This window comes from Meleagris gallopavo, chromosome 1, assembly GCF_000146605.3.
Source record: "Meleagris gallopavo isolate NT-WF06-2002-E0010 breed Aviagen turkey brand Nicholas breeding stock chromosome 1, Turkey_5.1, whole genome shotgun sequence".
In the NCBI taxonomy this organism is placed as follows: domain Eukaryota; kingdom Metazoa; phylum Chordata; class Aves; order Galliformes; family Phasianidae; genus Meleagris; species Meleagris gallopavo.
This window is the reverse complement of record NC_015011.2, coordinates 11,695,466-11,711,123: the sequence shown is the minus strand read 5'-3', so window position 1 is coordinate 11,711,123 and position 15,658 is coordinate 11,695,466. Positions and strand designations below refer to the sequence as shown.

The 15,658-nt window shown below is 41.6% G+C and overlaps 1 protein-coding gene across 1 annotated transcript; it reads left to right on the top strand.

Annotated features, from left to right (window-relative positions):
- Window positions 1–521: 521 nt before the first annotated feature.
- Window positions 522–8,542, top strand: LOC104914402 (ataxin-7-like protein 1). Its single transcript, XM_031552940.1, is given in 4 exon segments — window positions 522–1,365; window positions 1,368–1,507; window positions 5,975–6,049; window positions 7,526–8,542. Coding segments are annotated over 4 exon segments (1,128 nt in total). The 5' UTR covers window positions 522–536; the 3' UTR covers window positions 7,610–8,542.
- Window positions 8,543–15,658: the final 7,116 nt, after the last annotated feature.

Here is a 15,658-nt window from a genome sequence, read left to right as displayed (position 1 = left end):
TTGTAAAGTAGATTAAAAAAAGAGATAAAATTTGTAAGAAGGTGGTTAATTGTAACACCATATATGTAATTGCAACATGGGACAAGTGTGCAGAAGCTCAGCTCAGCTCTGGTTTAATAGTGGAACTGCACAGTTTAGGGGTGATGTTCCATGCACAAAACATTGCGCTGCATAGATCTTCACCTAAACTTCTGTTATATCTCCAGTGCCTTCACAGAATGAGTGTCCCTCATCTGAACATACATTTTTAGGAAAAGGCAATTTGCTGTTTTCCTGAAATCTTAGAACATCAAAACACGCAAGCTTTGTGACAGGCTTTTGAAGTTTATAAAGAAAAAAATCAGGAGTGAAGGTATTTTTAAGCTGTTATAGAATGTGCAACTTATTTCAAACTGTGAATATTAAAATATGTCTGGTTGGCGGAATAGGGAGCAAAACAAAAATGAACCAGATTTGCCTTTTTTTTTTCTTTTTTTAATAAGTTGGTCTTTTCCAGGAATCTTCTCTTATCCATGTTGTTCAGATGGAAGTTTTTAATGGATCTAAATCTCTTTTATTCTTTCCTGTTCAGGAAAATCCCTCCTGCGGCAGACAGTCCCATGCCTTCTCCAGCAGCACACGTCTCCACTCCCTTTCCAGCGTCCGTCTTACAACCTTTCAGCAACCCCAGTGCAGTATATATTCCGTCAACACCTATCAGCTCAAGAATCACTTCTTCTTACATAATGACATCAGCCATGTTATCAAATGCAGCCTTTGTGACGACGTCGGATACAAATTCCATTATGTCACACACTACAGCTTTTCCTCATATGGCTGCAAGCCTAAGTATCATGGACTCGACCTTCAAGGCGCCATCAGCTGTGTCACCAGTGCCAGCAGTCATCCCTTCCCCATCCCACAAGCCATCCAAAACAAAAACCAGCAAATCCTCAAAAGTAAAAGACTTGTCATCTCGTAGCGACGAGTCTTCAAGTAACAAAAAGAAAAAGCCGCAGTCATCGTCATCCTCGTTATCTTTGCAGACATCTTCCTCATCTTCATTTTCAGGGTCCCACAAAAAGAACTGTGTCCTGAACACCAGTTCGACTTTGAACTCCTATCAGGCCACATCTTCCTATAACAGTATGTCTGTGCACAATACAAACAATGGAACAAGCCCACTCAGTGCCAAATTGGAGCCCTCAGGACGGACTTCATTATCAAGTAGTTCAACAGACTCAGTGAAACACATGAGCATGGTAGTAAGCAGTATTGACTCTTCTAATCTGTCTGTACCTTCTCTTGTGCACCATTCAGGGGACCACTCCCTGGGAGCACATAATGCAGTGTCTTCTCTACCCCTTTCTTTCGACAAATCAGAAGGAAAAAACGTAAAAACTCTAGTTCTAGTAGCAAAGCCTGTAAAATCACTAAAATGCCTGGTATGAATAGTGTTCATAGAAAGAGCACTGCCAACCTTATTTCTGCGGTGCCAGATCCAACAAGCAGCTCCATCTCTCGGCAGGTAAGGGACCCTTCTGGTTATTTTTTTGCAGGTCATGTTTGACTCACTTGAAGTAGTTCATGCATTATGAACAAGAAAATGCAGTGTTTGCTTTGGTTTGTTTTTCATCAAACAGCTGATTTTTTGGGTTCATATAGAAATGTATTTATTTTGTACAAATCATAGAGACATGCCAAGGGGAAAGGCGTTTTTTTACTGTCTTGAAATATTTTAATGAGAATTTTTATTCAGTTAATATAATAGTCATTTGTGAATTTGAAAGTGAAACTAAATGTCAAGAATGGATAAGTAATTTTTAGAAATCAATTTTCAGTCTTAATCCTCATCTCTCTGAAATAAATTGTGTGTCATTAAAGCTGGGAGATAAGAGTCAACATTTCTGTTTTTCCCACATTTGTTGCTGATTCGTTGTTTAATGTTAATGATAAACCTCATTTCATTTATGCAGAGTGCTTACATTTTGCCTTTTCCTGTGGGGGAGGCCTGAGACACGTGACTTCAGATGCTGTTTCCTATTTGAAACCGAGAGAATTAAGAAATTAAGATCTTAACCAGATCATCTTTAATTGACGCTTGTTTATCTTTTACTGTGAACACCTTCAGAATATTGAAGTCGCTGTAGCAGATAAGGTTTCTTCCTCATCATTAGCAATAGAGCTTTGGCTTTTCTTTCAGTGATTCTGTATATAGACAACAGTACATGTAAATTAAATTTTGCTGAAAAAGCTGCCAGTGCTATCTTTAATATGATCTTCTGGTTAATTCTGCCACTGCATCCAATGCAGTGCTGTGTGCAGAAAACAAAGCTTGCCCTGGCCTCTGGGTGTCAGAAACACAGAGAGCAATGTCAGAAAATCCAGAGAAAGTAGCTTAGGACAGGTTTGTTTCTGAGCTATTGTGAAACTCGCCTTTCACAAGGATGTTGTGCATGAAGTAGAATTAAGAAATGGAGAGGGTAGTGTCTAGGACAAGGCAGTCCATGGGTGACAGCAGGCAGCAGTGGGAGTGGAAGGAGGGAATGAAGAAATGCTAAATGCAGTGTAACAGGCAGAACGAAGGCCTCAGAATGGCTTAGATGTCTGTTTTCTCCTTCCTGCTTCCATTAGAGGTGCAGCTGAGATTATTGAACTGGCATTTAAAAATGGGCTACAGTATTGTCTTTCTGTTTAAATCCTTTTATAAAGCCCTTTATCATTTTAAATGTGTCTTGCAATCAGAATTAATCTTTAAGTCACTGAAATCAGTGGAGAATGCTGTAAATTCATCGTTCAGTCACACATCTGATGTTTGAAATACGTATGTGCCTAAAAAGGTGAACTTACCCTGAGATACCATATCTCAAATGGGAAGAAGAAGTAAGTACAGGCTGTTACTTTGGTGCAAACACTGGCAGGAGAAAATGGATTGCATCGTCTTTTCACGTTACGTAAATATATCTGTAGCTGTTGTAGTCCAGAGAAGTCTTACAAATGTATATGGTGTATGTAGGCTTGTGAGATATATGCATTTGTAAGGAGGTCCCGTGTTCACATTCTGAGTCCCTTAGTGATTGGATATGTGCCTGTGGGACATTCCTGTGCCAGTGTAGGATATATTTCAGCAACTCACACAATAACAGCAGTAAACAAACCATCAAGGGTCATTCAGAGGCCTTTGCTAATATGTGATTAATTCACGCTGTAGTTTTCCCTTAAGAAAAATGTTAGATATGTATGATGATGAACAGTAGACATAGAGGTGTATGTGTGCATATATGTATGTATATGTAGAAGTCATCTGTTGCTGCTCAAGTAGCTGTCCTTGGAGCTGCGCTGGCTGTCCAGTATAGCAGTGAGGTGAAGCTGACTGTTTCAGGTGTCTGACTCACAGCTTTGTGACAAGGATGCTGAATTCCTGCTGTTTGTTTGTGCCATAAACAAATGAAATTTGCACCCGCTTAAGCACGTGGGTCTTAGAATATTATGTCCTGTATGTGGGAATACTAAAACTCTAGAGGATGTAGCACTTGCAATCAGCTTTAAGCTGTGCTGTTTTGGCTTGCCGTGCACTAGAAGTGCAATTGCAGTAAAAATTCCACAAAAAATACGACGTTACTTAAAATCTTGTTCCTGCTCCCTGATGTAATAAGGAAAATTAAATTAAGGAAATAAGAACACAAGAAAAAGCTCAAGTGACTGCTGATAAGCCCTGGACTTCTTTTTTCTAATTTAATTCAGGTCTTCCTGATAGGTAGTACTGAAAGTGCTAAGCGCTTAGTTTTGTAGTAGAGTTTATTTTTAAAAGTAAGAAAGGATGAGGCCTCAGCCTCCCGCTTTATAGATGGTGTGTGCAGCATTGAGCCCCGGCACGGTTGGCGCTGTCTTCGCTCTCCTCACAGCGGCCTGCGGCTGCTCGGTCTTCACACGGCCCTTCTGCTGAGGAGCGCAGCCCAGCAGCAGCCTGCAGCACTCAGCCTTTCATCGGGGCAGCACAGAGGGCAGCTCTGCAGAGGTGGGCTGTGTTCTCCATGTGATTCCAAGATCTCTGCAAGCTGCAAACCCGTTTCTCAGTGAGTGTTTTTCTCATTTAAAAGATGGAGCACCTCTCCTATGAGGAAAGGTTGAGGGAAGTGGGCCTGTTCAGTTTGGAAAACAGAAGGCTCCCAGGAGACCTCATTGTGGCCTTCCAGTACTTGAAGGGAGCATATAAACAGGAGGAGGAATGGCTGTTTACGAGGTGGATAGTGATAGGACAAGGGGGAATGGTTTTAAACTGAGACAGAGGAGATTTAGGTGAGATATTAGGAGGAAGTTTTTCACACAGGAGCAGATTGCCCAAGCAGGTTGTGGATGCACCATCCCTGGAGGCATTCAAGGCCAGGCTGGATGTGGCTCTGGGCAGCCTGCTCTGGTGGTTGGCGACTCTGCACATAGCAGGGGGTTTGAAACAAGATGATCATTGTGGTCCTTTTCAACCCAGGCCATTCTCTGGTTCCATTCTATGTGTTTGTATTGTATTGTGCAAGGATTTTATGAATATTGTCAATGGTGGATATAAGGAGGAAAGGTCTGCGAGTTTGCCATAGTGTTCGGAATAGCTAGGAAAGATTTTACAGGGCTGTGTATCTGTTCAAGATTTGTCTATTGAAGAAAAGCTGCATGTGATGCATTGCTATCTAGAGAAGAAGAGCTGTAACATTCAGAACAGGCTGAGGGGGAGCTGGGTGGGCAGGGGCTGCCCCTTCAGTCTTTGTGCCATTGTTTGGAACTGCAGTAGAAGTCAGCTGTACGCAAAAGCAATGCCCATTTCTGCCCAGGTGTGTACCACTGCCCAGGTGTGTACAGGGAGCCATAGGCTGCTCTTCAGTGTATGTATGAAATGGGAAATAACAAATGATGCTGCAGAAGGGAAGGAGAAAACTGATGTTGATGAAAACTGCTGGCCACTGCCTAAGTCTTGTCTATTCAGTGAGAAATTTGCAGCTGCATTTCTCACTTTGTTCAGATGATGGATCTTCGTTACCTCTCTGTCAGATGATTAAAGTTGCCATTACTTCAAGTCCATCATTGATGTGGATAACTGCTCATATCTGGTCACTTGTCCATTGTGAGCAGGTGTCCCTGGTCACTTTTGGTCAGTCTCATAACCCCTTTGATTCAGTAGCTCTCTTCCCTCTTGTGCAGCAACAGAAATATCCACCGTGTGTTTATGGGTCGCTGCAAAAAAGTCTAAAACAGACTGCTCCTGCAGAGTGCTGTAATCTTTCAAGGATTTAAGTACACAGATGGAATTTTGCAGTATTTTATTTATTTATTTATTTATTTATTTAATATGTACACACTATTAGTATGTGTACATACTTTTAAAATGTATGTACACATACTAATAATGTGCACTTATTCCCAAAGAAATTCTGTGATCCAGTAATGTGGGACAGTTGTGTGTTCAAACCTCTGGAGTTTGATTCTGCTGTTTAATATGTGCTTCTTTGAGCAATGCTGAACAAAGGCCACGTGGAAGAAGATGCAGTAAGGCAGGGCGTGCCATGGTGCTCAGCCAGCTGCTCTAAAGCCATGCGCCCCAAGGAGAGGGCAGGGGCTGTGGGAGGAGGGCTCTGAGCACTGTGCTGTCATTTGCTGGCCTGCTGACAAAGCGAGTGTGGTGAGCACACAAACCAGTTCTCCTGGCCACAGAGGTGGGATTTTACAACCTGAATTCCACCAGAAACCATTTCTTAATGTTGCTTTCTAATCTCTGGTAGTATTGACGTGCCTTCTAAGAGTTTATGTAAAATACTGGCTCTAAGAGATAATTATGACTCTGAAGAAGTTTGTTTGTTTGTTTGTTTTTTTTTGTAATAGCAAAATACCTGTGTTCCAAATGCAAATCAATTAGTGCCACTTCGCTCAGGAAAAGGAAAGCCATTACCAGCGTCTGCATTCAACTGACAAATATGTCTCTCAATGCTGCTCAATTAATGTCTTTCAGATTGGAAAAAATAGCAGTGTAGCTTTGTCACAATCCAGTCCTTCGAGTACATCAAACCCAGTACACAACAGACAAGTAAGTTGTTTTTTTAAAAGTGCACTTAAATAGTTTGTAAGTGGTGATTAAATATTTTCTGTTGCAAAGCCTTAAAATATGTTTTCTTTATAAATGCAATTATTTACAGGTTAATACTAGGTTTTTTTCCTCACGCTTAGTGTTTTTCCAGCTATTTTTCCCTCTGAGATTTATGAATAACAAGTTCTCTGCTTGTTTTCCACCACCTATAATATGCTTCACATTGGCTTATCCGATGCCCACTGTCTGTTGCTTTGGTGATAAAAAAGCAGCAGCAGCAGCAACGTGTCTCCGCAGGATCCAGCTAAGCTAGCGTGTCTTTTCCGTCCCGCTTCCCCTGCTGGGCTGGATGGCACGGCAGAGTCCCAGACTGGCACAGAAAGGACAGTGTTTAAAAAGAGGCAGAAATGAAAATTAGCAAAGGGAAGGCAGAAGCAGGACGGGGAAGGCAGAGGACTTAATTGTTCAGAGAAACTAATCTGAAAGTGTAGCCTGCATTCTTCTCAGACTTGAGAAATCCTTATGCTCCCACCAGGCCTGTTTATCGCACAGACTGCTGGTTGGGTAATTGTAGTAAATTCTGAAGGTCAGCTCTTTTGCATTTGACTCTCCAAATTGAGTCATCTATCAAGAATTATCAGGATCCTTGTTTTGAAAAAGGTTTCCACCTCAGCAAGATGTAACCACAAGTAAACAGAAATGCCAGCTCATTTCTTTGTTTGACCGGTCAGCATTTTAGAATCCCATGTGCATTCTGAGTACACCACAACGTAGTTCTTCCAGATGGTTATGCTGCTTAGTTTCTGCTCTGCAGGTGCAGCATAAGAAAAGTAATTATTGTGGTGGTGATAACCCACAGCACTCTCACCATTAAAACATGTTCTGAGTCATGATGAACTGTCAAAAGGTAAAGCAGTTCCACCCTCTGCACCCTTGGTACTGAATGCAAAGGAGTGTACGTGTGACAGCACTGCACTGAAGGGAAGTAAGTGGAGGGTTGTCTTCATACCACAGCACTCGTAGGGACTGGCAAGCTGCTGTGTGAGACACTGTCATCCAGCTACTGGTGATAAATGTGGGATAAAGCTCATCTGAAGTGTAGAACTGGTTTTGTTTTAGCCCTGTGCTCCTGTATGAGTACAAAATGCACACTGCCCAGGCACATAGTGCTGGGATCTGTTGCCTGGATCCCGCAGGGAAAACCTTACTGGACAAAACATTAATTTTGTGGCAGCTATATACAAACAGAGGCTACTGGTAAGCTTTTCAGCTGCCTGTTTCCATGACTTTATCAAAAATAGAAGTGTTTGCTTGTTCTAAGCCTCGCAGACTGGTGTTAAAAATATATTTCTGGCAGCTTCGTAGCTGAGCATGGAGTTCAGAATACAAATACAAAGGAAAATGAAGATCTGTTAAGCTTTACTAAACGTATTGTTCCTGTTGGTTTTTTTTTTTTCTGTGTTAACTCTGACACAGGATGTTAGTGCTTGGAGCCATGATTGCTTCCCACTGCCACATCGGAGCTGCTTTGCTGACAGCTTTGATTCTCCAATCTGGTGAAGGAGTTGCCTCTAAATAAAATTCTAGTCTGAAGCTGAGCTGTACTATTTCTTTATAAAAAGTGTTATTAATTAGGTAACATAAGTGGATCTGCAAATGTATTCTTTGGCAGTCAGTGTACGCTGGGGCCTGAGAGAAAGCCTGAACTGTTTTGCTTTTAATATTAGTGCTGATGTAACCACGATAATCAGAGTCCAAGTGATGCAATGTCAGTAGGCAGAGAGAACGTCAGTTACTACATGGAGTTTTACAGCTGGAAAAAAACAGGCATGTATTCCTGAGAGCAGGCCTGGGAAGCAGACATAAGAGGCGTGGTGTTCTCAGTGTTGCTGTGTGGGCCGTGGGCACTCGATGCCTGCTGGACCTGCTTGCCTTTCTCCACTGCATTAAACTCAACTTCAGCTCACACGGGTTGTTCTCAATTTATGTTTACTTTGAACTTTCCTGCATCTATTTGAGAACTGAACAGGAGCTTGTGTACATAAAGGTGTGCCTGGTTTTCCAGCTGTTGTTGCTGTAATAAAAAGCACTACTTTTCCTTACAAAATCTTCATCATTTTTAGTAAATGTGAATGAAGTTACAGTTTTACAGTCAAATTCTTTGTGCCTGTAGATACTGTATATATGTTTAAGGCTTGTTTTGTCCGGATTTTGTCCTCCTTCCAGATCTGTAACTAATCAGTGTTTTTTTCTTCATAGTGCTTTTAAGTAGATCATAGATCTCAGTATGCAGTGGTTTATAAATACTGAGCTGTTTCTATGAAGGGAAGGTGCCAGTATGTGTGCTGGGGTTTCCTCAGGCATGAAAATGTGCTGTGCAGAAAAAACAATTCCTCAAAGTTACTGTCTGATTGCTGCTCTTATTTCTACTGATACACTGAGTTAATGAACATAAGATTCACTAAAACTTTCTAAAATCAGATAGTCGCAAAAGGAAATACCCAGTTTACTCAAAGCAGTTCTTAAAAGTCTATAATGTGATCAATAAATAGGGGTGGATGTGAAATAAGTTCCTGGTTTGAGTTCTCTCGGATGCAGATGTTGTTAAAGCATTATGTACCGAAAGATGTTTTCTGAATCTGAACTTGGTTTCTCTTCTAGAAGACATCAAACCGGACTGGTAGAATAAGGACTCTTCCATAACACGGAACAGGAACCAGCCTATAATCTCTATCTCTCAGCAGCCCTACTCCACAGGGTTTTTCTTTTCTATGACCTGCAGATGGATTTAACCTTTTATGAATTTGTGGTTTTAAAGAGAATCAAATTTACAGAAAACTGTAATAGTGATTTGTTCAGTTTTTCACTTGTATTTGCCACTGATCTGTGCGTTCTGCTTGGTTATGTTTCATGCCTTTTCAAGCTGTTAGCGTTGCAATGCTCCCTTTGTTTCCTTACCAGAATATGGTGGACATTCCAAAAACAAAGCAAATCAAAAAGATCGCGATTTGAATTTATTGAAAGGATCTCCAAATTGTTTCATAAAGTAAAAATTACAGTAATTCTGTATTTCAGCTTGTCCCGCGGATAAATATTGAGTGCATTTCTTCGTGACTCGCAAACAGCTGGGGCACTGCAGCCTTAGGGATTAACCCTGCCTGGTGCTCTCTACCTACAGCATTTAATGATTTCAGTGGGAACTCTGAGTGTTCGGCATCTTCCGGGATCGATCGAAGCGCAGAGGATTTTTGCTCCAAACTGTAATGGATGTTATCAAAGGCTCAACACGTGAAATCCCCTTGGAGGAATTCTAGACCCTTAAGATAACAGAACTTGATAACTTCGGTAAACAGTTTGAGTGTGCGAGGACAGGCGTTGAGCAGATTGGCTTGCGTTAATAGAATTGCACTGACAGTGTTTCTTATAGGATTACTGAATAATTTTTTAATAAAATACAGATTTTATAATCAGGAAGCCAATGCTAGGTACTGGAACAATAGTACGGAGGAGTTGATTTTTATTTCTACAGTGTTAAAAGTGCACTTATATGCTGGTTTATTTACATCTTGGGGAAAGGCGAGAGACTGCAAATAGGGAGATTATTACTACTTTCTTTTTTAAAAAAAGAAGGCTTAAGGTAAATTTTAAGACTAAAAATGTTTAAGCAATTATAAGCAAGGCTAGACCCTTTGAAAAAAAGAAGTTTAGAAATATTCTTAAAATAAATTTTTATAGTGTTAATTTTGTAATAATTTATGTTTTGCTATACTTCAGAGCTAACTGACCGTATAGTTTCAGAAACAGTATGAAACTTAGGAAAGTTTAAGCAATGTTTATATTTTTAAAATGTTCTTTGAATTATGTTTTTATTGTACATTTCTTCAGACTGAAAAATGTGTACATATCTTTGTTATTTTTGCACAATTTTTGTCTCGTTCAGTTTTAGGAGCAGTACTATTGTTGTTATTTTTTTTTTTTTAATTTTATTTTGAGTTACAAAACCGCAGGAGTTTATCAATCTCAGTAACAAATCATCCTCTGTGATCAGCGAGCGGCTGTTTCTGGTTGTTGAGGGAAGAGAGTGGTTGTGAGGTGCAGTGGTCGCTTCTGAGGAGCAGCGCTCAGCAGTGGGCGGAGGAGCGCTGTGCTGGTGCTCGGAAGCTTTAAGCTCTTTCCACGCCTCTTGGAATTGGAAAGCTGGAATATGGAGCCTGTCCTTTGAATGCTGCTTAATTGCTTTCTTTCAACCGGCTTACACCTGGCAACACTGGGGGAAGTTAAGCACCAAGTAAAATCCCACAGTCTTTCATCGTCGAGTAATCATTATTTAATTACAAGTATTGAAAATTTCAGCCTGAAAAGTGAAATGGAAGTAAACATTTGAATAAAATGGATATAAACTGGACCAGCCTATAATGCATTATTAGTGTAGCATTCACTCGGTAGTTCTTTTTCGTTACCCTTTGCCTGAAAATCTTGTGATTTGTTTCCAGCAATAGAGGCTCAGAAGCTTTGGTTGTTACACATACGCAATGCATAGGCCCGTCAGCCATAAAAAGCGACTTGGATAACTTGTATGCCTTCTTTTGTATCGATGTAACAATTGTAAATAGTGCTGATCGACCTTTGTAGAGAATAGTTTATACAGCATATTCTATTATTGCTGATTCTCAGTGAACTATTGTTTTAAAAAAAAGAAGAAAAAAAGAAATTTTTCTATTTACACCTTATATTTTGTTATGCTGTCGACCCATGGCACTTTAACAAAACTCTGTGGGTTTTGCATAGCTGGTCAGTCATGGGGTATATTAAATAACTGTTGTTGCACAGAAATGAATTTGCACCTGCTATATTGTGCTTTCCTACTACAGATTTTAGAACCTTTTCCAGAAGACTTTTGAAGAAAGCATGTCCAATCATTCTAAGAAAGAAATGCCATACTTGTACAGCCAATTTCTTTTCTACAATCCATATTTTGTAACACTAAGTATTTTCATTCTTTGTCCTGCACCTTTATGTATTAGCAGTATCAAATAGAATCCATTCCATGCTTGTGATAATTGTAAGCGGAATAAATGTCTAAAGTAGGTGTAAATAGTAAATTCTATGGCTTACAGTTTAAAAAAGGAAAACCAGAACAAACATGTATCTGATTGATACTGCCATGGTTCAACACCGGGCCTGGAGATATTCTCTAGTGAGCGATTGTATTTTTTGTTTTTTTTTTGCTTTATTATTATTATTATTTTTGTTTTTTTTGTTTTTTTTTTGTAACATGGCTTTGTAAATAAAATAATTTATATGTTTGTAAGAAACAGATGAGTTCTGTCATTATTTACCTTTGCAGAGCAGAAGCGGTGTGTATTGCAGGGCTGCCCCTTCTCTTCCCTGGGGCTGACATACAGAGCACAGATGGGTGGCCAGCACTGAGAGGTTGTGCCGGAGATCTGCACAGCTCCCTCTGCAGGGCTGAACTGGGATTATTTTTGGCACTCGTGTCTAAAATATTCCTGTGCTCACACATCGGCACGTGTATCCTCAGCGAGTGAGGGTTTTATACACATCAGTCGTGTTTCAGTTCCTTTGCTTAGCTGAATGTGTTTTCTTACTTCTTGGTGTAAGAATTAACCTCACCAGAGCTGCTGGATTTAGGAATTCTGACTTCAGTGAGCAGTGCAAATGTATTACCATTGTTAATTCTAAAACTGCAACTTTTATCTCTAAGTGCTATGATCCTTGTTCTCTGTGAAAGCCTGCTCCAGTTACAAATGAGACTTACACTGTTCGGTGCCTTGTCAGCTTTGCACAGAGCATTGCTGGTTTTTCACTCAGCGGACCTCTTCTGCAGATCTGGGGAACACGTACGCTTCGTGTTTCTCCTCTTAGGAACAACAATTTTGGAGATGCTGTAGGAAAGAGACATCACTGCAGCATGGTCTTGAAAGCAAGAAATCGAACTACAAGTTGGGCTTGTGTTTGCATACATTTAGAACAGGCAGAAGAGGTAGCAAGCTGCCCTGGGTTACAGGAAACAAAAATAGGAGGAAGACTTTACCTTCCAGCTGAACAGCATTGTGTGTAATGTCTTGCTTGTTCTTGATGCCTGTGGCAGAAGCTAATCTTGAACTTCCTCTTCACCACACAATACGTTTGGCTGCTTATATTTTGATGTTTCTTTTTAGTCTTGAGTTTAACCTTTTCAGTACGCTGTAGAGAAACCAAACATCATTTGATCACAGTGCATGTTGAAGTTTCATCTGACAGAGTGATCTCCATGTATGCCTGAAGATAGCTGAAGAGACATTGTGTTTGTAAGATATTGTAAGGTATTTCTTACAGGCAGTAGAAATCAAGGCTGCAACCAAGAAAACAGATTATTGCAGCCACGAGTTACTGGTTGCTTGCCATCATCTGTCACAGCCAGCAGAGGTCAAGGGCCCTACATTTATTTTCCAAATATGACTGAGTCATTTATTAGTGCTTGCAGCTTTGCTGTCCTGGTTTACAAGCTGTTCTCTGTTTGGTTTCCCACACCCTTTTGGGTTATGCAACAAGTATTTTGCTTGCAATAGTACTCTCCTATTATCTAACATGCTCTAAATGCCACCAGTTCCAGAGGTAAGCAAATCACACCAGAACTTTTTTTATTTATTGCACTCTAGTTCTTAGGCTTCTGTTTTTACCAGGGAAATAACTGTTTTAGAAGAAAGTCATTGCTGTCTGCAACCAGTATCTGTTTTACTCATCCAAATCTGTCAGGACTGACAATTGGAAGCCACGCCAATTACTGGTTCCAGAAATGTTTGGAGGCGATTCATGCAGCGGATTCAGACTTTTGAACACAGTGTTTATTTCATGCAATTTTTTCTGCTGTTTTTCTCCATGAATATCTCCTGAAAGTTACAACTCCAAACAAGTACAGGCCTTTTTTAAAACTTCATTTCCTAGGCTGAGGGCAGATACAGCTGGTAACTCAGTAGCAGGCCCTGGTTTCACTTTCAGCTGCAGAATGCACGGTAGATGGCATGCATGCTCTCCTGTTCTCATTTCGTAACGCATCACAAATTACATGAGCTGGATTCTCCTTTTTTTGGGTGGGAAGGGGGGTGCCTTTTTTAGTTTTTGGTTAGGGCTGACCTGCAGTAGCATAAAGATCTAGTCTGTGAGCAGCTCTCTCCACAGAAGGGAGAAAGGAAGAATTCCAAAAGCTTTCCCCATTTCAAGGGAAGCTTGCCAGAAATCCTCAGGATCCAGGACGGACTGATTTTGAAAGTAAAGACACCAGAGGGATTCCATGTGGTGCCGAATGCTCTGCTGCCCCTTTGTGTGTTTTCCAACCTGTCAGTTTTGGTTCTGAAATTAAAGCAGGGTTTGGTTAATTCAGAGCAGTTAAGAAGATTAATGTGACACCACACAGGACTTGTTTTTCAGAGAAGCTGTTTGGCATGAACAAAGTAAATGTAAGCATGCTACAGGTGTAAGGGCCTGTTGGCGTTAATGCGGCAAGTGGCCAAAAAACTTGCGAGTCCCACGTGTCTGCAGCTGGGCTTGGACTGAGCCAGGGAGGGGAATGGTGACAAAGCATCACCTCAGAAGAGGAACCATCCTTCCTTCCCAGTGGCAAATATATTCAGAGCTGATTTGGAGTGCTGTGTCACAGGTGAGCACACACAGCCTGGAAAGGATTACTCAGGTTCAACCCTTTAGTCTTCCCTACCACAGATGCAGAATACATCAGCCCATATTCCTTCAGATTCTCTCAACAGTGTATGCACAAAGCTTTCCTTTCTGGTCAGCTCCGCTCTTAAATTGCAGCTTTTTACTTTTACTTTTTTTTTTCCCCCCCTCTTATTTTGATACATAGTTGGTTGACTGGTTTTTGTTAGTGGTGGTTTTGGCTTTTTATTGTTGCTGGCTTTGTTATGTTTTGTTTTTGTTTTGAGCTGCATAGTTAAATTCCTTCTTTGTTAATGGCCTTTAGGATTTGTGTTTGGACTTCATAGCCTGAGAAGTAACCCCAACACAGCAGGCTTGCCTTTTCATTTTCAAGGAGACCCTGAAGGTGCAGAAAGCTGGTTTTCACTTGGGTTATTTTGCAGAGCTGTACACTTCCAAAAAAAGAAAATAGCCAAAAGGAAGTGCTCCTTTCAGTCTGCTGCCTTCAGCTACATAATGAGTGACTGCACAGAAGATGGACCCAGACTTCGCAGTCATAGAATCATAGAATGGCTTGGGTTGGAAGGGACCTCAAGGATCATGAAGCTCCAACCTCCCTGCCACATGCTGGGCCGCCAACTTCCACATTTAATACCAGACCAGGCTGCCCAGGGCCTCATCCAACCTGGCCTTGAACACCTCCAGGGACAGAGCATCTACAACCTCTCTGGGCAGCCTGTTCCAGCACCTCACCACTCTCTGTAAAGAACTTCCCCTCTTCTCTGTAAAGAACTTGTTGTGGTGCACAACAAAAGACAACAGATGTAAGGTACAGCAAGGGAAACTAGACACAGACTTTGCAATGAGGTCAAACTCCAGAACAGGGAACAACAGGTGTTGTGGAATCAGCATCCTGGAGATACTAAAGTCATGACAGGACAATGCTACCAACTACCCAATCTTGCCTTTGAAACCAGCCCCATTTTGGCTGGGGTAGGAGGAGGTGTTGACCAGAGGTCCATTCCAACCAAAATCATTCTGCCATTCCATATGGCAACCCTTGGCACTTTACAGAGCCTTTCCTATTGCTGCCATCTCTTCCCACAGCCCTGCGCATCAGTTTTCTACCCTCTGAGTTGGAAAAATGCCCACCTGCCCGTTCTCCCCTGCCAGCCAAATAGTGCTGCAGCTGGCAGCACGGCTGCCTGCAGGCCCTGCTCCTCTTCGTTTCACTCTTTAGGACTGTTGGTAGTCTATGTAGTCCTTTGTAATGAGATGATAGAGAGAAGGCTGAAGTTATGTGTTGTATTCTACAGGAGGCTCATCTCCTGCCACAGCAGTTAGTAAGTAAAAGTCTTTCAGCAAAATTCAATTTTAAATAAATAACCAAACAAAAAATAGATACGATCCTTGTGGTTGTGATTAAAATTTAATTAGCAGCATTACTGTGATGAAACCAGAAATCATTCAGATGCGTTGTCAAATCCCGTTTTTCTTCATCAGCAGAAATGCAGTTCCGCTGGGTGAGCATCTCAGAGCTCACCCTGGTGCAGCATGTGCTGGTGCTGTGCTGTGCCTTGCATGATGTGTTATCAGAACGTTTTTCAAGGAAATAAATTGTGCTTTCTTAACAAAGAAATGACATTATATATATATATATGTTCCTATGGAGGTTTGCTTTGCTTGGTGACTCTTGGAACCGTTCCTGACAGAAACACGCTGACTTAAGCCTGCGGTTCCTGTGTGCGCACACCGCAATCGTCAGCTTTTAGACGCGCGTTTCGTGCTGGTTACCGCCGCTGCCCGCTGAAGGAGAACCGCGCCGTTTCCCTGCCCCAAGCGCTGACTCTCCGCCCCCTCCCGGCCCCGAGGTCCGCCCCGCTCCGCCCGTCCTCCTCAGGCACCTCCGAGGGCTGTGACGGCTGCGAGGGGCGGCGCCGCGGCGGTGTGACG